This window comes from Leuciscus leuciscus, assembly GCF_965113295.1.
Source record: "Leuciscus leuciscus genome assembly, chromosome: 24".
NCBI lineage: Eukaryota > Metazoa > Chordata > Actinopteri > Cypriniformes > Leuciscidae > Leuciscus > Leuciscus leuciscus.
In genome coordinates, this window is record NC_138723.1 from 11,612,902 (window position 1) to 11,637,810 (window position 24,909).

At 43.5% G+C, this 24,909-nt stretch overlaps 2 protein-coding genes across 4 annotated transcripts; one reads left to right on the plus strand and one right to left on the minus strand.

Annotated features, from left to right (window-relative positions):
* Positions 1-120: 120 nt before the first annotated feature.
* On the plus strand, positions 121-15,976 carry LOC309488643 (AP-4 complex accessory subunit RUSC2). 3 transcript variants are annotated; one of them, XM_082156907.1, is made up of 13 exons: positions 121-1,451; positions 7,568-8,427; positions 9,356-9,480; positions 9,610-10,898; positions 11,084-11,507; positions 11,605-12,384; positions 12,557-12,679; positions 13,354-13,430; positions 13,664-13,838; positions 13,958-14,060; positions 14,135-14,181; positions 14,300-14,810; positions 14,899-15,976. In XM_082156907.1, the coding sequence occupies exons 4-13, from the start codon at positions 9,723-9,725 to the stop codon at positions 15,059-15,061; spliced, it is 3,579 nt and encodes a 1,192-aa protein (XP_082013033.1). In that variant the 5' UTR covers positions 121-1,451; positions 7,568-8,427; positions 9,356-9,480; positions 9,610-9,722; the 3' UTR covers positions 15,062-15,976. The 3 variants fall into 3 exon arrangements, with proteins under 3 accessions (XP_082013033.1, XP_082013032.1, XP_082013031.1); XM_082156906.1 differs by having other exon boundaries at positions 9,679-10,898; XM_082156905.1 differs by having other exon boundaries at positions 9,356-10,898.
* Positions 15,977-16,118: 142 nt separating this feature from the next.
* cimip2b (ciliary microtubule inner protein 2B) lies at positions 16,119-20,616 on the minus strand. The gene is made up of 6 exons (XM_082156913.1): positions 20,228-20,616; positions 17,419-17,642; positions 17,187-17,341; positions 16,700-16,832; positions 16,404-16,616; positions 16,119-16,306 (listed from the first exon to the last, which is right to left on the minus strand). Exons 1-6 carry the CDS (start codon positions 20,290-20,292, stop codon positions 16,203-16,205), a joined length of 894 nt encoding a protein of 297 aa, XP_082013039.1. The 5' UTR covers positions 20,293-20,616; the 3' UTR covers positions 16,119-16,202.
* Positions 20,617-24,909: the final 4,293 nt, after the last annotated feature.

A 24,909-nucleotide genomic window follows, 5' to 3' on the forward strand; every position in this document is an offset into this window, starting at 1 on the left:
TGTCTGTTTTATTTACCAAGAATCCAATAAAATCTATGTTATTAGTATATTGTAGTAATAAATGCACAGTACTGAGATCAATGCATTTATGGAACAAAACATTTTAAGCAATTAATTCAAATTCATTGATCATTCTACTTAAGTGCAAGTAAAAGTGACGTGTAGGCCAAGTATGGTAACCAATACTCGGAATTTGTCCTCTGCATTTAACCCATCCAAGTTAGTGCACACACATTAGGAATAGTGAGTAGGGAACACACACACACACACACACACACACACACACACACACTGCAAACCATGGACACACAAACCCAGCGCAGCGGGAAGCCATTTTTACTGTGGCGCCCAGGAAGTGATTGGGGGTTAGGTGCCTTGCGCACCTCAAGTTAATTGAGTTAATATATTGACTTAATTTTAAGTCTTTAACTACTATGTAATAACATTTAAACATCTGATACAATGCACTTATTGAGTACACACATGTTTTTACATTGTACTTAATGCATACAGCTGTAATGTCTGTAATGACATCTATAATTACACTATTGACCTTTCCCTTACACCTTAACCCATCCTTAAACCTACTCGTATCACCAAACCCATCCTAACCATACCAGTATCCTACATGTTTGAATGGATACAACATGAACAAAATAAGTACATTGTACCAAATTTTTTTTTTATAAAAGTACATGGTAGTTAAATGTTTATCATGTTGCGTTCATCTCCATTTCTACACAAAATGACTACAAGACTTCCCCTGGAAAAACAAGGCTCTTTTTGTCTTTGTTTTCTGCTTGAGTGCACCGGATGAGCTTGATGAAAATAAACAGGAGGTTTGAGTGACAGGCCACTTGTCCTAATGAAGCTCTGAATGATGTGTACTCGTCAACCTATGCAAAGTATGACGTGCAAATCATTATTTTTACAGTACAGTTAGTTATTAGATATTATTAGATATTCCTTTAGCATATTTTAGCTTCTACCATGTGACCAATAAATTTGCGTATATGCATAATTTAGTATATGCTATCTACAGCTGGTCTTGATTAGAAACAGTGGCATACAAAATATTTTTGAGGCATCTTATGGTTATACTGATTTAGGTCAGTAGATTAACAGAAAAGCCAGTAAGCTTTTTGATATAAATTCTGATGAGCTTGTTGTTGTTTACCATGTGTATGGTGGATACAAATATGAGCTTTTCCCCAATGGGTTGTTAAACTGAGAGACAGAGGCATTCAGGCGAAGGGATTTAGCCACCTTTTCCATCAGTGCCTACACCAGATGTTTGTGAGATTATCCATATCCATGCGTCATCAAAGGCAAGTCTTTCAACTCATTAGTGGTGTGGGGTGGATGAGGACAACCAGAAGCAGATGATTATTGTGGCAGCCAATTTTTTCTGTAACTTACCTCAAAGATAAGTATTGTATAAAACGTACTCGGTTACTAACGTAACCTCGGTTCTCTCTAGAAGAGGGAACGAGTACTGCGTAAGTATCTTACACTAGGGGAAAATCCCTTTTCCGCGAGATATTGAAGCCAAAAAATTATCCTTAATTTTGTATTATTGTAAAACGCGTTGCGGCAGCATACAGACATAGGCAAGATGGCTAGTGTGCCTATTGGCTGTTCTGCGGCAACTGCAGCAGCCTATCGAGCGAGGCCTAGCGTGACGTCAGACCCAATGAGGGTGCTTCGCGCCCACTGCGTCACGTCCCGCCGAAACGGGCGTGGCTTAGGCCTATAAATACAGCTCGCAGGCAGCTGATATCTGGTTTTTCATCGCCGAAGCTAACCAGAGCGTGTGAGTGCACGGCAAGATACGCAGTACTCGTTCCCTCTTCTAGAGAGAACCGAGGTTACGTTAGTAACCGAGTACGTTCTCTTACGAGAGGTCTCTCGTACTGCGTAAGTATCTTACGCTAGGGGACCCAATGTAAAACGCCGTGCGTGCTGGGATCTGACACCAAAGACCCAAGGGCGAAAGCCCGGGGTTCATATAGTGCATAATCACCAGGGGAACTCACAGGGAGTCCGGGAAGAGGGAGGGGCGGAGCCGCGCTCTTCCACATATAGCAGCGTCCCTTAGACGCAAATTACATCATACAGACAGGGCGGAGTACGGCCTGAGCTGATGGAAATTATGGGTCTTATTTATTTGCCCATAAGCATTTTGCGGTCGATCAGCGGGCAGTGCTCATCGAGCAGTGCTCAGCAGACACAGTATTCTGAACCGATAGCATCAGAACAGACAGTACTGGTATATTTAGACCGACAACCGCCTGGCCTGTAAGGCGGGAACCTCTAGGTTATAAAACCTTATAAATTTAGATGGGGAGGCCCAGCCTGCCGCCATACATATATCTTGCAAGGCAATCCCACTTGACCAGGCCCACGACGAAGCCATGCTTCTCGTGGAGTGCGCTCTGACACCCAACGGGCACTGCATACCCTTGGAAGTGTACGCCAGCGCAATGGCGTCAACTATCCATCTGGATAGGCTCTGTTTCGACGCGGCTAGTCCCTTGGAACGTCCGCTGAACGAAACGAAGAGCTGCTCCGTCTGTCTGAAGACAGATGAGCGAGACACATAAGCTCTTAATGCCCTGACTGGACAAAGGAAGCTCGCGTCTCCTTCCTCGTCAGAGACCGGTAGGGCTGACAGGGAAATGACCTGCGCCCTAAACGGTGTGTTGAGGGATTTTGGAACATAACCGTGCTTAGGTTTGAGTATAACTCTTGAGTCATTAGGCCCAAACTCCATGCACGTCGCGCTTACTGAGAGCGCGTGTAAGTCCCCTATGCGCTTCACCGAAGCGAGAGCCAGAAGAAACACTGTCTTGAAAGACAGGTGTTTAAGATCAATCGTCTGTAAAGGCTCGAATGGGTCACCTTTCATGGCCTCCAGTACCACAGAAAGGTCCCATACAGGGACTGAGGGAGGTCTGGGAGGATTCAGTCTCTTAGCTCCTCTAAGGAAGCGGATGACTAAATCGTTCCTTCCTATTGACTGAACAAGCGTTGTTTTTGAGAACGCTGCTATGGCCGCCACATAAACTTTGAGCGTGGAAGGGGACCTGCCCTTGTCCAACAGCTCTTGTAGGAAGGAGAGAACCTCCGTCACCCCACAGTCTGGGGGCGACACGCCACGAGCTGTGCACCAGCTGGAGAACACTGACCATTTCGAGGAATAGAGACGTCGCGTAGACGGAGCTCTAGCCTGCGTGATCGTGTTTAACACTCCGCTTGGGAGGTCAGCGGGTATCCGTTGATGGCCCAAACATGAAGGGACCACAGCTCTGGGCGCGGATGCCAAATCGAGCCCTTGGCCTGAGAGAGGAGGTCCCTCCTCACTGGCACTGGCCATGGGGCAGTGCTCGCTAGCTGCATCAGAACTGGGAACCAGGGTTGGTTTTTCCAGAACGGCGCTACGAGTAGCACTGAGCATCCTTCTTCCCTGATCCGCTCTATCACCTGAGGCAGGAGAGAGACGGGAGGAAAGGCATAGAGCGGGCGGCGGGGCCATACATGAGCCAGCGCGTCCCTGCTCTTGGAGAAAAATTCCAGACATTGAGCGTTTTCTTGAGACGCGAACAGGTCTACTTCCGCTCTGCCGAATTTCTTCCACAACAGCTGGACTGTCTGTGGGTGTAGAGACCACTCGCCTGTCGGAACATTGTTCCTGGACAGTCTGTCCGGTCCTACGTTTAGGAGCCCTGGCACATGCGCTGCTCTCAGCGAGAGCAGGTTGCGCTGAGCCCACACCAGGAGGCGTTCTGTCAGCCTGTGCAGGTTTCGGGACCTGAGGCCGCCCTGGCGATTTATGTAGGACACCACTGACATGTTGTCCGAACGGACCAGGACGTGGTGTCCTCGTATTTGCGGACAAAAACGCGTCAGCGCGTTGTCTACTGCCAGCATTTCGAGGCAGTTTATGTGCAGAAGCTTCTCCCGTTCTGACCATTGGCCGAAGAACGGTCTGCCCTCGAGCAGCGCTCCCCATCCCGAGGTGGATGCGTCCGTAGACACCACCTTCACACTCGAGGAAGTCCCCAGGCTTACACCTGATTGGTACCAGTCGTTTGCTTTCCAAGGTTTCAGAGCTGCGATGCATTTCTGATTGACCTTGAGACGAAGCAGACCGGAAGCCCACGCTCGGCGCGGCACTCGCGCTTTCAGCCAGAACTGTAGCGGGCGCATGCGAAGCAAGCCCAGCTGAAGAACTGATGATGCTGAGGCCATGAGACCTAGCATCCTCTGAAATTTCTTGAGCTGCACAGATGTGCCGCAGCGGAAAGAGCTCGCTGCGCGCTGAATGTCTAGCACGCGCTGTGGTGACAGTCGCGCTATCATAGACAGCGAGTTCAGTTCTGTGCCCAGAAAAGATATTATCTGTCTGGGGGACAGGGAACTCTTCGCCCAATTGACTCTGAGACCCAGATTCTCGAGGTCATCGAGTAAAATGGTCCTGTGCTCTATGAGCATCGAGTGAGATTGAGCTAGAATCAGCCAATCGTCCAAGTAGTTCAATACTCGCATGCCCTGTAGCCTGAGGGGTGCGAGCGCTGCGTCCATGCACATCGTAAATGTACGGGGTGCTAGGGACAAGCCGAACGGTAGGACTGTGTACTGATATGCCTGGCCCTCGAAGGCGAATCTCAAATATCGCCTGTGACGTGACGCTATCTGTATTTGAAAATACGCGTCTTTCAGATCTATTGACACAAACCAATCTCCTCGGCGAATCTGCGCGAGGATTTTTCTGGTCGTGAGCATTCTGAACTGTCGCTTTGCAAGCACTCTGTTCAGTTGCCTTAGATCTAGTATGGGTCTGAGACCCCCGTCTTTTTTCGGTACCAGGAAGTATCTGCTGTATAGCCCTCCTTCGCTCTGAGCTAGAGATAACGGCTCTATGGCCCCTTTGCTCAATAGTTTCAAAATTTCGGCTCGAAGTAGGTGTGCTACTTCTGTTTTTACCATGGTCTCGACGCGCGTCGCATAGCGACGAGGGCGCCGGCGAAACTGTAGCGTATAGCCTCTTTTTATAATGTCTAGCACCCACTTCGAAACCCCGGGTAGCCTCGCCCATGCATCTGCATGAATGGCTAGGGGTTGAATGCGAAGCGCGCTCGGGTCGCTCAGCGACAGAGGGGCTTCGGTGTGCTGTAACACAAGCATCGCGCTTATGACATTCGAGGCAGAGGGCGCGCTGATAACAGCGGGCAGATTGCCCGCGCTGGGCTCCTCTGCGGTGGTTAACCGAGAGGGGGAGGGCTGGGCGAGTCCCGTAGGACTTGTCATGTCTGTGTGTGGATGTGGGTGCGGGATAGCGGGCACATTTACCACACCGAGAGCATTGTCCGCCTGAGCAGAGCGAATGCACGTTGGTTTCGTTTTTACAGAAACCTCGATACATGCAGGACGTAGTGATTGTGGGCACTGGGCAGTGGGCACATCTGCTACGTTTAATGCGCAATCGAACTGGGTCAATTTTATGTGCGCGAGCCCTGTGTGACGGAATGGGCACTGGGCAGTGGACATTTTGTTTACACTCATAACACCATCGGCCGTGGCCGGGACACCAGAAAATACACTCTTTATGGGATTTATCTGGGTAGCCGTAAAAACGGCATTTGTGTGCAGGCAAGCGTGCAGTGGAACCGGCTTGTTGACTGCAAAATACACTGGAACAGTCACATTTCTTGGAACTGAACGAGCGATGAGTTTTGGTGGAAGTCCGGCCGCAGCGGGACTTGGACACCGTCGTTTCCCTAGGCGTGCTAGGACGACTTCGGGGCCTCGGGCTTTACCGCAATCCTGGGCCGCGGCCCACGCGGGGCGAAATCCGCGAAATCTTTGACGGAAGTTCCGAAGAGGCCAGCGGGAGAAAGCGGAGCGTCGAGGAACGCGGCGCGCTCAGACTCAGACATCTCAGAGATCGTTAGCCATAGGTGTCTCTCAGTCACAGTGAGAGAGGCCATGCTCCGTCCTATGGCCTGTGCGGCAGACTTAGTAGCGCGGAGAGCGAGGTCCGTAGCACTTCTCAAGTCTGGCACGCAAATTGCATCTGGTCCTATCTCGTCCAGCTTTCGGAGGAGATCGGCCTGGAAAATTTGCAGTGTGGCCATAGTATGTAGCGCTGACGCAGCCTGCCCAGCGGCGGAGAAAGCGCGACCGAGCAGGGTTGGCGTCATGCGGCAAGCTTTTGAAGGTAGCGCCAGCTTAGCGCGCCGTCCAGCGGAGGGCGGGCATAGGTGGGCTGCTATCGCTTCTTCAACCGGCAGCAGCGAATGGTACCCTCTGTTTTTAGCATCTTCAACAGCGGAGAATGCTAGCGAAACAGAAGAGCGCATTCTAGCTGAGAAGGGGGCGTTCCAAGACTTAGCGACTTCTTCGTGTAACTCAGGAAGAAAGGGCGCTGGTCTGGACGCAGGCGAAGCGCGCTCCCCGAGAAGAAAATATCCATCCAGCCAGTTGTGAGCAGGCTGTTCAGCCGTAGACCACTCGAGGCTGAGGCTCGCCGCGGCCTGTGCGAGTATGCGCATCAGCTCTGACTCGATGCTAGCTCTTTTGCCTGACGATGCGCGGACAGAGGGTGCGAGATCCACAGAGCTCGCCCAATCCTCACTGCCCGATGCCAGAAGAGAGCAGGAATCAGCCTCCCCCAATGCGGCTTTTTCATCAGCGTCATCGACGGAAGCGGCGGGAAGAGACACTGACGAAGCCGGTGAAGCTGGCGGGCGAACCGGCGAGCTTTGACAGGTGGGGGAAGGTTCCGGGACCCGCTGAGAACGGCGCTTTTTACGGCGCGGCACTACAGCGGGCGGAGGTGCAGTCTCAGTGAAATATGCCAGGCGAGTCCTCAGAGTCGCCATAGGCAGTAGCTCGCAGTGATGGCAGCCGCCGTCAGCGAGCGCGAGAGCTGCATGATCCTCACCCAGGCAGGAAACGCAGATAACTTGGCGGTCCCCGTCGCTGAGTGTGGCTCTGCACGAGCCGCAGGAAGGCATCTTTAAAAAGACGCAAGCTCTTTTAGACAGTGTGTGTCGCGGCGGCGAACACACACACAACAGAGAGTGTAAAGGATATAGGCGCCGGATAGCGCAGCAGGAAGGCGATTGAAGGCGGCGCGGCCAGCGACTTCAGTGACGACTCGTCCCGCTGCAAGTGCTTCCTCAGACGGCGCGGCTTCTCTCCGGATCCAGCGATGCGTGTGCTTCGCTGAAGAGATGAAAAATCAGATATCAGCTGCCTGCGAGCTGTATTTATAGGCCTAAGCCACGCCCGTTTCGGCGGGACGTGACGCAGTGGGCGCGAAGCACCCTCATTGGGTCTGACGTCACGCTAGGCCTCGCTCGATAGGCTGCTGCAGTTGCCGCAGAACAGCCAATAGGCACACGAGCCGTCTTGCCTATGTCTGTATGCTGCCGCAACACGTTTTACAATAATACAAAATTAAGGATAATTTTTTGGCTTCAATATCTCGCGGAAAAGGGATTTTCCCCTAGCGTAAGATACTTACGCAGTACGAGAGACCTCTCGTAAGAGAACTGAACAGCTCCTTCATGTAATAGTAAAAGATTGGTTCACCCAATATACAAAATTAATGTTTTAAGATTCATAAATAACTCCTGTCGCACCAGTTAACAGCTCAATGGATGGGAAGATTATAAATAAATAATGACTTGTTCTTCAATTTGGAAGATAGTGCCTGAGTCTTAAGGACACTTTAATAATGCTTTTGTGTCTTTTTTGAGGTTCCAGTCACCATTGTAATTGCATGGAAAAGAGCAACCAGCACAGTCTTCAAAACAACAGTTCCCAGGTAGAAAGAAAGTGGTTTGGAATTAAATGAAGGTGAGTAAATAATGACAGAATTTCCTTTCTAGGTGACCTATTCCTTTAAGCCTCTCAAAATAAATGGGGTTTCGACTATCATATTTTCTATGTGAGAGATCTGCTTAATTTTAAAACATTCGTTTCTCATTGAGGATCTCTATTTTAGAAAAGTCTTCTATGAGTCAGTGTTCAATCTGAGAGCAGAGGCAAATCTGCCATCCCCTCAAATATGATCCCTCAACAACAAAGCACTGAGCATGCTCAGTGGGGTCTGTGATGCTGTTGCTATAGGACTGTGGGGCTCAGAACCACTGTACAGGGGGAGGAGGGGAGGTATGAGGAACAGATGAGCTGTGAGGAGAGCAGAGCGAGCAGAAAGAAGTGTGACTAAAGAGGAACTGCAAGAGGGACGTTGCCCTTTTCCTATCTTTTCATGTTTTATTTTTCTTTGCTTAGTCTCTGCTGAGTGGATGTAGAGCATTATGTTGTGATCATGCAGTGTGTTTGCTCTAGTTTCTGTGCAGACAGAATGAGAGTGACTATGTGCTGGCTCTCGGACTGATGGAGCTTTACGGCTGGGTGAGTTGATGCAGTTGCCCCATGCTAACAGCCTGACCACAGGGTCCTAATTTACTGTTACTTAAACAGATTTCTAGGGCTGGAATTTGAAGAAAGAGGTAAAATAATTTATTAACTAAAATACTAAAATGACAAATATATTGTTGAGTATCTTTTAAATTACAGTGTTTATTTTACTAAGCTATTTGGGGACAAAAGTATCACATAAGTTAGCAAAATATGAAGTTTTTCTGTCTTAAGACATTCTGACATGACCTTATTCGGGAAAAATGATTTATATATCAAAAGTTACATAATGATGTTTTACAATCTCAATTGTTTTTTTTTAATGGTTAGTCTGTAGGATTTATAATTTCAACATGAGAAATCTATACTGTCTTCGTTTAGATAGTGTAAGTAAATGTGTGTATGTGTGTGTTCAGGTTTAATATGGGGGTCTAGCCAACGGTTCCTGTGAGGAATCCAGATTAATAAACGTAATAAATAATGTTTTGGGGTTAGGGGATGGAAAATAAAATTTGTATAAAAACAGCTGAACTCAATAGATGGTTCTCTATTGAGAAAAAAAGAAAAGAAAAAATGCTTGTTTTTTGCAATTGTTTTTATGACCAATCTGGGATATATTGTATAAGGCAATGAAGTAGTGAAGTGGTAATGAAGTGGGTGGAGTTTATCTATTGTAATTACAAATACTCTCATTAAAAAACTTCTATGGTTATGCCCATTAAGATCCAAGCAAATCTGTGTGATTTATTGGTTTATATGGCAAATTGGATTTTAAAGGGTTAGTTCACCCAAAAATGAAAATGCTGTCATTAATTACTCACTCTCATGTTGTTCCAAACCTGTAAGACTTTCGTTCATCTTCGGAACACAGATAAATATCTTTTTGATGAATAATGAGTGCTTTTTGTCTTTCCATTGACAGCAACGCAACTACCACTTTCAAGACCCAGAAAGGTAGTAAAGACATCGTTCAAGTAATCCATATGACTCCAGTGGATTAACCTCCGAAGAAGAACGAAAGTATTACGGGTTTGGAACGACACGCGGGTGAGTAATTAATGACAGAATTTTCATTTTTGGGTGAACTAACCCTTAAGTTTGGTAAAGTATGGAGTCATGATTTATATGAAAGCATTACTATAGCTAATCCACTGAATGCTTATTTTCTCCATTAAGATTCTTGCTTGAAATCAATAAAAATGCAGACACTGAGCTTTGCATTCACTGTGTTGGTCACTTAACCAGCCTGCCATACAAAGACTGATGCTTTGAAGTGCTGTGCTTAGAAAATGGACGCCTCCCCAAAGTCAGGAGAAACTCTGATTGTGTACCACATCCATGGCCAGTCTGTTGGGTGGCACCTACATAACTCGGTACAGACATCTAGGCAGCCACGCTCTCTGAATTTGACGCACAGTATATCCCTACCCGAGAGAGGAGATCTGCCGAGGGAAGCACTTGACTATGGCAGTCTAAGCCACACAAGCAAGTCAAGTTCAACAGAAACAGCAGACAAGAAGGGGACTGAAAATTCTAGAGGATATAAATCGTTCCCAATGCTTTGTGTTTTGTCAGAGAACTCTCTATCAACCAGTCCCCAACTAAATAAAGAGCCATCCCATCGCAGAGGTAATCCCAGATTGCAAAACCTCTTCATCCCTGAATCAGAAGTGAATGAGGATGAAGAGGATGAGGACTCGGAGGGAGACAACTTGCATAAGTACTATGAGGGGTCATCCCTTCAACTACAAGGAAATGTGACTCAATGTAATATGAATACGTTTAGCCAAGCCAAAGAAAACAAAAAACAAGAGAGGGAGCTTGATACATGCGGTGAAAGCAAAGGAACCCCTGTATTAATGGAATGTGATGAACAGGACTGGGGTGATGTGGAAGACTTTAGCAAGCAAACTCTAGAGGAACCTGGAAGCTGGGCTCCAACTGAAAATCTTATTGAATCCTTTACTCAAAATCAAACAGACTATATCACTGACTCTTCATGTAATAGCTCAGATGGAGTACTAGTTAACTTCAGTGCCATATACAACAAAACCAACAATGCAGTTCCTGCAACTCCACTTAGCCTAGATAGTCCTGTTCATGGATCAGGTTCAATGTTACAAGACAGTTCAAACCCTTTGCCCAGCTGGTCATCTCACAGCAGTGATCCAAACTGCAACATCTATCTATCCAACTCTGATGGTTTCCCATCAATGGAAATTTCGGACCTCACCATGTGTCTGCAGAGTCAGGCACGGTTAGCAGGTTCCACCCAGAATTACTATAAACTGGTGACATGTGACCTATCATCCCAGTCTTCACCCAGCCCACCCTGGTCCTCTTTGACCAGTTTCTCTGAGACTCAAAGCCATGGAAGCTGTTCTCCACCTTCAGAATATTTCCTTTTTGGACATTCAGTGCGAGATGAAAAGGAGAAGCCAAAGGTTGACCAAAGTGAACACCAGGTATTTAAGCCATTATTGTACCATACCTATGGTAAATTTCTAGTTTAAGTGTTTTATTAAGGGATTAATGTGTTGTAACATATATACTGTCCTTGAATAGCCAAATTATTTGATCTTTATGTATAATTTACATCTACCGAGTGATATCCACAACAGTGAAACTACAAATTTTCCAACTTTTCCAGGGTGATGAAGGGAAGAATAAGGACCAATCTAAGGGAACAAAAGAGAGGATGGCACACATACAAACTTGTCAGTCTGCTTCAAGAGAACATGGTAGTTGTAATTATATCAAGACTCCTCAGTCTCAGAGCTGGAGTGGCAGCCAGAAATGCTCTGCCTTATCGAAGCTGGGAGCCCTGCAAAGCAGCTGTCCCTGCCATTTAGACACAAATGTATCTTCACCTCCATCTAGGAAACACGCCACCTTTTTTGCAGAAATTGTCCGATGTAAGAAGGGAAATGGAGAATCATCTATGAAAAAGAGCATAGAGGATTCATCAGGCTCACACTTTATCCATAATCTCTCCTCCATTCAGAAACAGGATGATTCAGAGATGGCAGCAGAGTCCATGAGTGCTGACAGCAGTAATCAGTCCAATCCAGAAGGTAAAAAAACTAGAAAGCCCCTAATATTTTATTTATTGAGTTCTTTGTTTTATAGAAAAACCACAACGATTTTCCACAATTTTTTTCATGTCTACAGGTGCATGTGCTTCATCCCCAGAAGTTGTGCGATACACAAAAGCACAAAGGCCCACCTTTCTCCCCATTCAGCCCTTTGTGCTTCAGGCACCCTCAGGAAAACAACAGAGCAAGACTCTTGGTTCTCTTCTCAATCAGTACATGAGCCACAAGTACACCAAGGCTGGTCCATCCAAAGCTCCTTGCAAAAGCAAGGTACATCCGCACCATGTACAACTCTCACCTCTCGGGAGTTACTCTAACATTCACCTGGAGGCAGCGACCAGTTCAGACAGCTGTTCCACCTGCACATCAAGTCCTATTTTGCCCCATAATCGCCCACATTGTACCCAGCCCAGCACAATGTTAGGGCTTATTCACCAGGACTTGATGAACAGAAATCCACATATGAGTCCAAATATGAGACCAAGAAACCCTCAAAGCCCAGAGCAAACAGAAGGGAGTCCAGAGGCCTGCTCAAGTCAAAGTCAAAAACAATCCTGGTCTGGAAAACAGGCTTCTCACAACTGTCTTCTCGAGCAGGTGCCCCTTGTTCAGACTCAGACTCCACCAGTAATTATAGAGGAGACTACAGGTCCTCTGGATGCATCCCACCCTTTACATCAAAGCTCCCCCCCTGCCATTACATCAGTCACCTCCTTGACCTCTATCTCCTCCCTCATCTCTCTACCCGGCACTGGACAAAAATCCCTTTGGCCTCTTGAAGCTGCATCACAGGTTTTCACCAAGGAAGAACCCAAGACCAGTGCTCACTACATCTTTGGGCCAATGAGATCACCTTGTAAGTGTCATTGAATCTCAAATCATGTTATTGTTTCCATTTACTTACTGTACTGATGTGGATGTTTGTGCGTAAAACCGTTGTGCAACTTTGCACCTAAATTTATACTAAACAATCTGGCAGAAGTTATGCATTTAAGTCAAATTTCATGCATGCTTCCTTAACTCTGCAGGTGTTATGAGGGAGCGTCAACACAGTGACTCATTCTCTATGACTGACAGACCCCCTGACGAGTTCTGCCTTTCCCCAGAAGCCCCTTCAGATATTCTTTCAATTGATCTTCTGCACAAGAGAAGTGAGATGATAAATGTTCTGCATATATTTTTATGACTAAACACACATCTTACATTATTACATGATTATTATTATCAATTGCCAATATATAATGTTCTGTTTTTGTTATTCAGAATAGCAATGTGCCCATGATATTTATGGAGACTTATGTGAATATGAACATTTCTACCGTAGCTTGTGCTGCATAGGAATTCCAAATGCAGAAAACACTGAAGTACAATTGACTGCCATTGAAGGCAAAAATCCCTTCTGCTACAGAAAGATTCAGAGTGGATCTCTGCTGCATTGCCTCTGCTTCCCTGAAGGGGAAAATGTGACCTACTTTTAACTCTCGCTGCCTTGGATTGGCTAACACACTCTACATGTTTGTATGTGTGTTTCTATGTGAGCAGAAATGTGTGTAGTACTATATGTTGCTTTTTTATTATGGTTCACGTATCTTCATTTACAGTTGTTCGTGTACACTTTAGAGGGATTGAGAGAAATTACCTAAAAATACAGCATTTTAAATTTGCATTGTGTAAATATATATTGAGTCTTAAATTCCTTTACAAAGCATCAGGCTGAATCTTGAGGGATCAAAAACACTGTTTATCAGCAGAATGTGTTTCTACAGAATTAATTTGAATCTCTAACTCACTCCCATCCCTCTCATTTCTTTCTGTTTTTCTGCAGGTATGTTGAAAGCTGTGAGTTTATCAGTGGATCTAATAATAGCTCATTTCAACTCAAGACAAGACCCAGAGGAAAAGGTACTATCAGGAGTAAATAATAATAATAATAATAATAATAATATGGAAAGTGGGGCAAAATATATTGGATAGATGTATCATTGAATTTAACAGAAATGTCAACTATTACCCATGGTTTCTAACTAGACTGCCAGGCAAAATTTTGTATATAGTTTAATGTACAGACATAGAGTCCTTTTAGAAGATTAAGTCTCATTCAGATCTCTTAAATTGTTTTGTCATTTTGTTTTTAGATCAGACTGGGAAAGAGTTCACTGTGCACCACAATCAGCATCCTTGTCCTTAAACAGCTCTACCCCGCAATCCAGAACATCCTTCAAGATGGTTTGAAAGCGTATAAATTTGACTTGATTATTGGAAAGCGACGCAACAAACTATGGAACATCGTGGAGGCCACGGCACAACCAGGTCTGTGGGAGTCAGTCAGATGATAATCAAATGAAACAACTTCATTCCCAATTGAAGTGCCCTCAAAAGCTGATTGGACACTGTCTTTCTTAAGATTGCCAATGTTTCTGTCTTCATAGGCTCATCTACCCGAATGCCTGCCAGCTTGGTATCTGTGGTAAAAAAATGTTCCCAGTTATCAAGTCGCATGCGGCTCAGTGTCTTCATCATAGATCTGCTAAAGTAGGTCAAATGCTGAATACGTCTGTTAAAGTTATGCTACAGTACAGTTAGCTAATGAACATATTGCTCTTTAGCTTGCGTGCTTTGGAATTCTGGATCCATCATTTATACACTTGCGTAGGTAAGTATTATGTTTAGCGACAACTATAAAGGAATGTATTGTCCGTCGTCACAATACTTAATTCCTTACTACATTTTATACTTTTAAAATGAATGCTCATTTTATACTCAATTCATAGATGTTGTGACGGAACACTATCACCAGTGGGGTTTCTTGGCTCTGGCCCAGGGGCCAATTTATGGACAACTGTTTCAAGAGCTGCTTCTTTTGCTGCAGCCACTCTCCCTAGTGCCCTTTGACCTCCATCTGCCAGCCGAACCTCAAAGTATGGAAAAGCAAAAGCACAGAGTACCTCTGCCTCATCGGCTTCTTGCCCAGTCAGCTCAGTTTCTTCAGATGAGCTCTATCCAGACAAACAGCAGAAGCTCAACAGGTCACAGTGATGTTAGTGAAAGGGTAACTGACATATCTTGGCAAAATCAGACACCCACCTCAGAGTGTGGAACAAAGAAGAAAGAAGATGAAGCAAACGGAATGGAAAACATTGAGATGCCACAATCTTCAACAAGTCCTCTGGAGGACAAACACTTCAGTGAGCTGCGTTGGGCCAGACTCTTTGGCTCTGGAGCTGGAACCCTAGTTGGGCCACAGAGGGCACAAAAGAGAATTAGTGGATCTCTGAGAAGTAGGTCAGTAGCTGTGAGTCCTCAAAACCTCTGATAAATTCACTTTGTTAACTCCGGTTGTCTTTATGACAGAACATTTGTCTTCTTCTAGGCGGCCCTCAGAATGGCTGAAGCTTGGAGCATCAAAAGTGGATCTGCTAGCACAGTCAGTGTGGACAGGGAAATGGCCAGAGGCTCATCCAAGTGGTAACCATGACAGAGGCACAGCAAATAAAGATGAAATATTAACTCTTAAGACCCAACAAGGAGTTTGATTTCAGCTAGACAGAGTAGAAGCACAAATAATCACCTGAATAAGATTTTACCCAATGCAAGAGCACCATCTCTGTTCCTGGATAGAATGTTGCTATAGTGATTTACCAATCAGGAGAATTTATATTATAGCTTGGTCTTTAAAAGTTATCAAAATATTCACTTACTTTTAAGCCATGATGTTATAAAGGTTTTTAGATAAAATTTATAACACAATCAATGTATTGTGCAGAGACGTATATTGTCTATCAGCAATCAAGCACAAAACTGGAACTGAGGTCCCCAGAAGTCTTTTTCAACCAATCCCTGCACTTTATCTCTGTCTCAGGTCATTAGCTGTCATATCATCTAGGCATATAATTTTTGCTGTTATTGAACTATGTGGCTTTAAAAAAGTAAATTTCCATTATGGTCTATTCGAAATAGTTTCTATTACTTAGCCATTTCCATGCATGAAAGTATAAATGTATAAACATGACAAACTAATCCTGTAGTTTTCCTTTTTTGTATTCAGTGAATTACAACTGCTGGTTTATTGCATTTTTTGCACGATGAAATCTAGCTATTTTCTTTGATAAATATGCATGCTGAGTAGCTATACATTACTTATCACTTAACAGCAGGACTAGTTAAGTAGTGATATTTGTTGATGACTACATTTGCCCAAGCGTGACCCCTGATGTTAGTGATGAAAAGATTAACAAGAGCTCACTGAAGAGGAAGATTTGATTATAAGTGAGTTTTAACAGCAGTGTTTTTTATATTCCCTGATATTAAAGTTGTGCCTGATTGGAACCTTCTGATAATAAAGATTTGTTGAGTCATTAATGTTTGTATTGTGTGCTTTTTTTGTATGTATGTATGTACCAGAAGAATTTAGGAAGTATTTGTAAAAAGCATATATTTAGTCAAAATAGATTTCTTTTTGTTGGATTAAATGAAAAGCTTTTCGGTGATCACATGAATTTGTAAAATAATACTAAACCATACCAATTCCACCACTTTTAAAGTTATAGTGAATCTCATAAAATATGACAAAATTAACTCCACAGCTACATGTTGATTGTTAGATGACCCAAGTGACTTTAATTGTCCTTAGATGAGTTATGTGTGATCACTGATTTCAGTTGCACAGTTGAGTCTTCAGCTCAGACTTTTTCCCCCTGCGTTCTTCCTCTGTCTACCAGTGTGACCCAAAGCATTATGGGTGAGCTTCCCAAATGTACGGCCATATTGAAATCTGTACCCTGTTGATATAAAATAACAACTTTTCATTGCTCTTCTACTGGAAAAGACAGCATCACTTCTGGAAAGAACCATACAGTAATTACCATCTTCACTTACCTGGTATGTGGCCCGTGTAGGAGGGTAGGAGACCTGATTTGGAGGGGTATAGTGTGGGTATCAGAGGCAAGCTGGTGGATGACTCCTCTTGCAGGTTGAGGGAGGTCTGACCTGCCTTCATTTCCTTGCTAAAGTGGATTAGTGCCTTGTTGGTGATGATGGGATATCCAGTACCAAAGAGGAACCGAGCTTTGGGGACATAGCCAGTAAAACCTGTCAAAATGACAATTGTTAAACATTGGTGCAAAATTCATTAAAATACCTTGGTCATTTTGGTAAGCCCATCTCTGCCTCACCTGAGATGAAATACTTATGTGGGCTGTTATCCTCCATGGTGTACGGGGAGCCTTGTGGCATCCAGGGGTCCGGGGCCTTGTAGGGGGCAGGATCGTTAGATATTGCAATCAGAGGGCTGTTCGATCTTCCAGGCTACAACAAAGGACAACAATTAGATGTAGCTTTGAATTTAAAACTAGATATTGCAAGCTGAAGAAGGTAGCAGATGAATATAGCTATTAAAAAAAAATAACAGCATCTATCTATCTATCTATCTATCTATCTATCTATCTAATAAGGGGAGGGGACTTTCACAGCTTGTTTACACAGTTGTGTATCACAATGGGGCGATAATTGCCAGAAATCATGTAGTGTCCTGATTGGAGAGCTTGTTTAGTAACAGTTCTTCCCCTGCTTTGATACTGGATATTTAGCGTGTATAATTAAACAGGGTGACCCTACACAGGGGAGCTGTGAAAGAGGAGCAAACCGACTGTGACATCTTACTTTGAAGCCTGGGACGCTGTTGTTGACAGCAAAAGACAGGTCAGTAGAAGCTATACGAAGTCTCTTCTTTTGTTCCTGGCTGAACTCTAATATTGCATCTCGACAGGTTTCTGCATATGTTTTGCAGAAGTAGTTTTGGCGCAATGGAACAAATCCTTGGAGCACAGACAGATATGTTAACAGATTTGCAAACTTGACACCAAGTACTGCAATCCCCCAAGCTGCTAATAACCTGTGTATCCCGGTATCATTTTGTCCAGGTTCCTGTTGCTTCCATGCTGGCTCCTCCAGGTCTCATCGTGGGGCTCTGTGTCCTTCTCTGTGGATGGGAGATGACCGGTATGGAGCACAAGCCTCTGTGAGTGAGATACATCCGGGGAAGACAGGAGCTTTGCTGTTAACTGACCATAAGTCTGGCCCATGTGATACTTCAGCTGAGGACAGTAACCTGCATACCTGCACACAACCATCAGCAGATGTTGGGAATGATGATTATGTTATGGATATATAATATGTCATCCATGTGGACTGTACATAGTGGACATACACGCATTGCATACAGTCAAACATTTCCACCACAATGTAATTTCCACAATGCATTCTGTGACAGAAGTGTCATTTAAAAAATAAAATAAATCTAAATACACACAAGGTGCGTCCCAATTTGCGTTCTTGTGCAAGTAGTGTGTTCACACTGAAATTTCCACAAAGAAAAAGTGCACTTCAAATACCTGGATGACGCACTTCATTATCTGAAAAAACAAAGTGTGGAATGTTGGACACTTCATGCACTCAACTGTCGCAGCTTTACTTAGTCTGCGTAGCGGAGGGGAAGGGGCTATCAGACTCCAATGTTGAATGACAAAATAACCTTTTAAAATTCATTATTTTAAAATTATTATTCATACACTACAAGGTTGAGTACATAATGGATAGTATAAGTATAGTAGTGCCATTTGGGACACTACAATTACATTATATTTTCAAAGTTTTTGCATAATTTGACAAAAAAATGGTGATCCATATGACCCCAGTTGACGAATCAATGTCCTCTGATGTGAAACAATAGGTAAGAATACAATAGGTGAGTGTAAGAAAAATTCTGTATTTTTTTCATTTTTAAACTCACTTTTGGCCAACTGTCAAAAAACAACAACACAGTTTTATGATGTAAACGTCGCCAGCACATTGTGAAGCGTGATGTAAGCGTGTTGTGAAACTCAAGTGAGAAGTGACGGTAAGTTACTCCAAGTGATGCTTTCGCTTCACTTCTCACATGAGCTTCTGAATTCTGAAACATGCTGATGTAGCGCTTCACAACTTTCTCATGAACCCGTGTATGACAGTTGGCCGGAAGCGTTTAAAATATTAGCATTTCTCTTACACACACCTATAATTCAGAAGACATTGATTAATCAATTGGGGTTGTAGGGACTACCATCGTGTTTGCTTTGTGTGGTTTACGAAGTGTCAGACTCAGCTTTGTGGGTCCCATACACTTGCACTACATGGACAGAGATGGATTTTTTGTGTTCATCTAAAGAAAGAAAATCAAATACACCTTGGATAGCATTTTTATGGAGGATTTTAATGGTTTAAGATTGAAAGTCTGAGTCAAGATTAAATAAATAAAACACAAACAATATAGGCTATGCTAAATGAATAATGGAGATTGAATCCCCTGGGAGATACAGATGGGACATAAAAGTTAGTGAAGTTGGAGAATCACGTAGTGATTTAATATTAGCATTTCCAATCCCAGATAGCAAAATTTGTCTCGCCAACCTCTGGGCTGCGTCCTTACTTGAATTCTGGCCGGGTCATCGGCCCAAAACTGGTCCAGGTAGCAGTACTGGTAGCAAAACTGGTAGCAGTACAATACTATACAGTACAATGAACTGTCAGAAAAGACAAATCAAGTTCTTATACCTGTCCTGATCTGAGCAAAAGCTCTTCTCTCAAGAGAAATTGTTAGACCCAAGTCTTCAGCAACCAATGACACTGACCAGTTCAAACTGATTTTTAACGTGTGTTTCATGCATATTGTACGTGTATTTAACGCATATTTAACGCATTAACGTGTTACATGCGTGAAATACGTGTTCAAATTTACGTTTTTGGCACTCATGGATTTCCATACACTCTCACACACGCACTCACTCAGGCCCTGTCCCAAATGGAACCCTAAGCACTCGCGGTCTTCCTCTGAGTCCGCACTTTCGTGACGTAATGCCGCTTTGACTGTCGGGAAGACTGTGTGCATATGCCATTTGGGACCAAGGGGGTAATCTTTCAATCTTTCAGAAAAAACTGAACCTTCCCCGGGGGCCGCCATTGATTAGCAGACCATCACCTGCTGTTAGCATTCCATTGGCCCTGTCCCAAATGGCACCCTAAGCACTCGTGGTCTTCCTACGAATCCGCACTTTCGTGACGTAATGCCGCTTTGACTGTCAGGAAGAAGTCTGCTGCAGAGTCCGCATCAGTGCACACACAATTTTTTATTTTATCAGAAATCAGAAAATCTTTTTCAGAAAACACACACAGGTATTATTTTTTTGATAAAGTGTGTGCGGTTTCGTTTTCTTAAGTAGCCTACCGGTTTAACCGTTTAAGCACCGGAACCGTTTGAAAAATACCGAGTAGGTAGGTATCGGATAAAACCCAACCAATACCCAACCCTACTTCTAATTTACTTCACTTTTCTCCGTTGAATCCAATGGGGTCGCTGTGTGTGTCTATTTTACTGTCCTTGGGACGGGCCATACTCACTCACACACACACGCACTCACGCGCACTCACTCACACGCACGCACGCACTCACTCAAGAGTGACAACTGGCAGTATGCTTCTTTTGAAGGTACATTTAGAAAGTTTTGTAGCTAACGTTACTTCAACATAAACCCATACATAAACTATCATTCAAACTAAAGAAAGTGCACCTCTGCAAACTCATAAAAATAGCAACCACTGTGAACTTCTGGAACAAAATAAGTAACAAATAATTTAATAACAATTCAGAGAATTAACTGAGAACTCACCCAGGGATGTATTGCGGGTCGGGTGTCACCAGCACTTTACTGAATTTTGGAGGAAACTGCTCCATCTTTTCAAACCCGCAGCAGTCGTGAGTGTTTGTGTAACGGTTGCTAGTGAGGGAGTCAAGGTGAGCGAGCGTCCGCGTGCCATTATTATGCCAGAGAGCGCGTAATCACATGACGTATGGTGTTCTCTGGTCATCGTGATGAAAGCACTCGATAAAGTATGCAGCCACCTACATTAAATAAAATAATTACTTGATAAACAAGCAGAAAATAAGTTTTCTTACACATATAATTCCAATTAAACTGTTGGATGATAAACTCTGCTCTATCAGCAGTTGTTCTAAACGTCGATACTGCATTGGCCGGTTTAAAATCGCATGGGCTTGCTGCATTTGGCTGGTACAGTATTATGTTGACCCGTAACATGACCAGTCAGTTAGTTGTGATGCTGCAGCCTCTTGTGGATACTAGGAGAAATGCACCTGGATATATTATTTATAGCCACAAAAAGGAAATTGGCTCTAATGAAAAAGGTCAAGCGTTCGTTATCTATAAATAAAAATGATTCCGTTGACCCAAGAGGACACAGCGGGAAATTGATTTGTTTTAGACGTGATATTAAATGGATAGTTCTCCAAAAAATGAGACTTCTGTCATCACTTTACTCTCATAACGGCTCCAGTCCCATCCTATGCTGATAGATTTGTCGAAACACACGAGATTTCTGAAGAATGAATCTTCACGGGCTGCCCTTTTCAAAACAGTAAGTGGCCAAAACACACACACACACACACACACACACACACACACACACACACACACACACACACACACAGAGAGAGAGAGAGAGAGAGAGAGAGAGAGAGAGAGAGAGAGAGAGAGAGAGAGAGAGAGAGAGAGAGAGAGAGAGAGAGAGAGAGAGAGATTCCGAAAGCACTGTTTTTATGTTCCTAAACAATTCAATTGAATGTAAATATTAGTTCACGTGCAGTTAGGGGGAAATTCTGGGCATGCCAGTGTGTCGGGGAACGCATCCTCAAAGGCGGTATAACGTTATAGCCTACTCGACTAAAGTTTTTCTTAGATAGGCTATTTGTCTTATAATGGCAATAATTACCCGACTTAAATATCAATAGCCTACTTAAAGTTCCCAAATTCGGAAGTTCAGAGTAGCTATAGCTATTGATTCAACAATATTCAGTTACAGCAGTCTCAAATTTGCATTTAAAAATAACAAATAATAATAATAATAATAAATGTAAAAAAAAAAATAAAAAAAAAAACAGTAAATAACGACTTAATTGTCTGTTCCTCAGCTATGGTATGGTTTCCAGAAGCTTTGTTGTTGTTGTTGAAATTTACAGGTTGATCCAAACGCTCAGATCCCAAAAGCAAACAACACAGTAATATCCACTGTTTTTTCTCCATACTTTATCGTCTTTTAGGAGTCGTTAAAGGAGACAAAATATGACTTTTTCAGTGTTTAAGTGGAAGGCCTATATATAATCTGGTCCCCGGTGCATCTACCAACCCAGAAAACGTAAAAAGTGACAACCCAGTAAATTTGTTTTGGTAAGCCTTTCTCTGCAAGTCAAAAAGAAAGCGATCAGATCTTATTATAATATTACCGCCCCTTAATCTGCACGTTTCCACCCGGCGCCGCCATTTTCACAAGCGACAACAGTGTAACCAGTTCTAAAGCAATGGCAAAAGTTTGAGCAAAGCATGCAAACTGTTCTGGCATTGCAGGCTGCACAGACGGACACAGAACACTTTTTGACCAAAATGTCACAGCTGTCTTATAAAGACCTCAGGGAACTGTGTCAACTAACTTGTGTAAAAGTTAAACATGACGGACGTATACATGCAAGTTGATGAGATGAATCAATGTAACTCCACAACAACTATAAATGTATCCACTAACCGAAACGTCCAGGTGCAGTCTAAAATTTAAAACCTCTTCCTGACTCTCTCCATAAGGCTGCACTCTGCTACTTATCTCTGAAATCTGACTGAAATTTGCGTGTTTTGTTTTTGAATCCGAAGCTTGTGGATGCATTCAAAGGGACACACACAAAAGCGTGTTTTTGCTCTCACCCAAAAAGAGGCAACTTTGACAAGCTATAATAAATGATCTGGGGGGTATTTTGAGCTGAAATTTCACAGACACATTCTGGGGACGTCATAGATTTATATTACATCCTGTGAAAAGGGGCATAATATGTCACCTTTAATAGATTGGTGTTTAAGATGCCGTGAGCCTACACTTAAGACTTAGTGTAGCCTACACTGTAAGTTTTTAAAATCTTAGTTTAAATGTGTGATATGCAGATTAACCATTGTTCTCAGTGCAGGAGGCCTGAGGTCTGGATCCCCTTAAGAGTCAATGGACCTCAATGAAATGTGTTGACATTGCTGTGGCCAGTTTCTTCTTTACACCTTAACATGAGCAACAACCTATTTACGTCCAGTATAACTTTAATTGAAGTCCAATTTTAGTATGTACAATCATAATGGAATGAATAATAAAAATTAATAACATAGATTGTTGTCATAATTCCATAAACCCAATCATCCTGAATTTAATTTCTTCGTTGGAGTGCATTATACGTTTGCTTTGCATTAGTGTTTAACTGTTTTTCTCTGATGTTGCATACTTTCATTTTCCCTACACAGAGAGGAATGCTGATGTTATCAATGGAAAGGAATGTCTATTCCTCTGTGCAGCTTCTGCATAGCTGTGAAATTAATGAAACTCCATGGTCCTAGTTTCAGTGAATTCTTTTTATACACTGAACAAAATTATAAACGCAACACTTTTGTTTTTGCCCCCATTTTTCATGAGCTGAACTCCAAGATCTAAGACTTTTTCTATGTACACAAAAGGCCTATTTCTCTCAAATATTGTTCACAAATCCGAAAATCAGTCAGTATCTGACCACCATTTGCTTCACGCAGTGCAACACATCTCCTTCGCATAGAGTTGATCAGGTTGTTGATTGTGGCCTGTGGAATGTTGGTCCACTCCTCTTCAATGGCTGTGGGAAGTTGCTGGATATTGGCAGGACCTGGAACACGCTGTCATTTACGCCGATCCAGAGCATCCCAAACATGCTCAATGGTTGACATGTCCGGTGAGTATGCTGGCCATGCAAGAACTGGGATGTTTTCAGCTTCCAGGAATTGTGTAAAGATCCTTGCAACATTATCATGCTGCAACATGAGGTGATGGTCGTGGATGAATGGCACAACAATGGGCCTCAGGATCTCGTAACGGTATCTCTGTGCATTCAAAATGCCATCAATAAAATGCACCTGTATTCGTTGTCCATAACATACGCCTGCCCATACCATAACCCCACCGCCACCATGGGCCACTCGATCCACAACGTTGACATCAGCAAACTGTTCACCCACACAACACCATACACGCTATCTGCCATCTGCCCTGTACAGTCAAAACCGGGATTCATCCGTGAAGAGAACACCTCTCCAAAGTGCCAGACGCCATCGAATGTGAGCATTTGCCCACTCAAGTCGATTACGACGACGAACTGCAGTCAGGTCGAGACCCCGATGAGGACGACGAGCATGCAGATGAGCTTCCCTGAGACGGTTTCTAACAGATTGTGCAGAAATTCTTTGGTTATGCAAACTGATTGTTGCAGCAGCTGGTCTCAGACGATCTTGGAGGTGAAGATGCTGTATGTGGAGGTCCAGGGCTGGTGTGCTTACACGTGGTCTGCGGTTGTGAGGCCGGTTGGATGTGCTGCCAAATTCTCTGAAACGCCTTTGGAGACGGCTTATGGTAGAGAAATGAACATTCAATTCAAAGGCAACAGCTCTGGTGGACATTCCTGCAGTCAGCATGCCAATTGCACGCTCCTTCAAAACTTGCGACATCTGTGGCATTGTGCTGTGTGATAAAACTGCACATTTTAGAGTGGCCTTTTATTGTGGCCAGCCTAAGGCACACCTGTGCAATAATCATGCTGTCTAATCAGGACAAAGGAGAAGTGCTCACTAACACAGATTTAGACAGATTTGTGAACAATATTTGAGAGAAATAGGCCTTTTGTGTACATAGAAAAAGTCTTAGTTGGTTCTTTTGACCAATATTGGTTACCAAATGAGCTTAACTTTAATTGCTACAAATACAGTTTTTGTTAATTTCTCTCGTGTATTGTATATTTATGAATTTGCAAAGTACCATCATATTATGTTGGATTAAGAGCATAAACATGTCTAGAACCAAACTCATTTTTCGTCTAATGTATGTTTTTTGTCTCATCACATTCAGTTATGAATTACTGCATATTACTGTCGGCCATTTAACATTTCTACAGTAAAACACATGTCAAATATTAAATGTTTAGATACTTAAATCTGCCTTGCACCTCTTTACCGGACCGGTAAAACTGAAGTAGCCTATCGCACTGGAATTCTTCTTTGATTTGATTGACCATCTCAGTCATTTTGCATTGTTGAGCACTGTTCGACTACTGAGGAAGACCACCCTAAAAACTTTTTATCATCCTAACAACAAACAAAACTGTGCATAATTAAGTGTAGCAAGTATATAAAATATTGCCCATATCTGAGCATCGGGGGGGTGTGTGGAGGTGTACTTGTTCCCAATAATGTCTATGGTGGCCCTGTGTTGGATAAATTGTGATCTT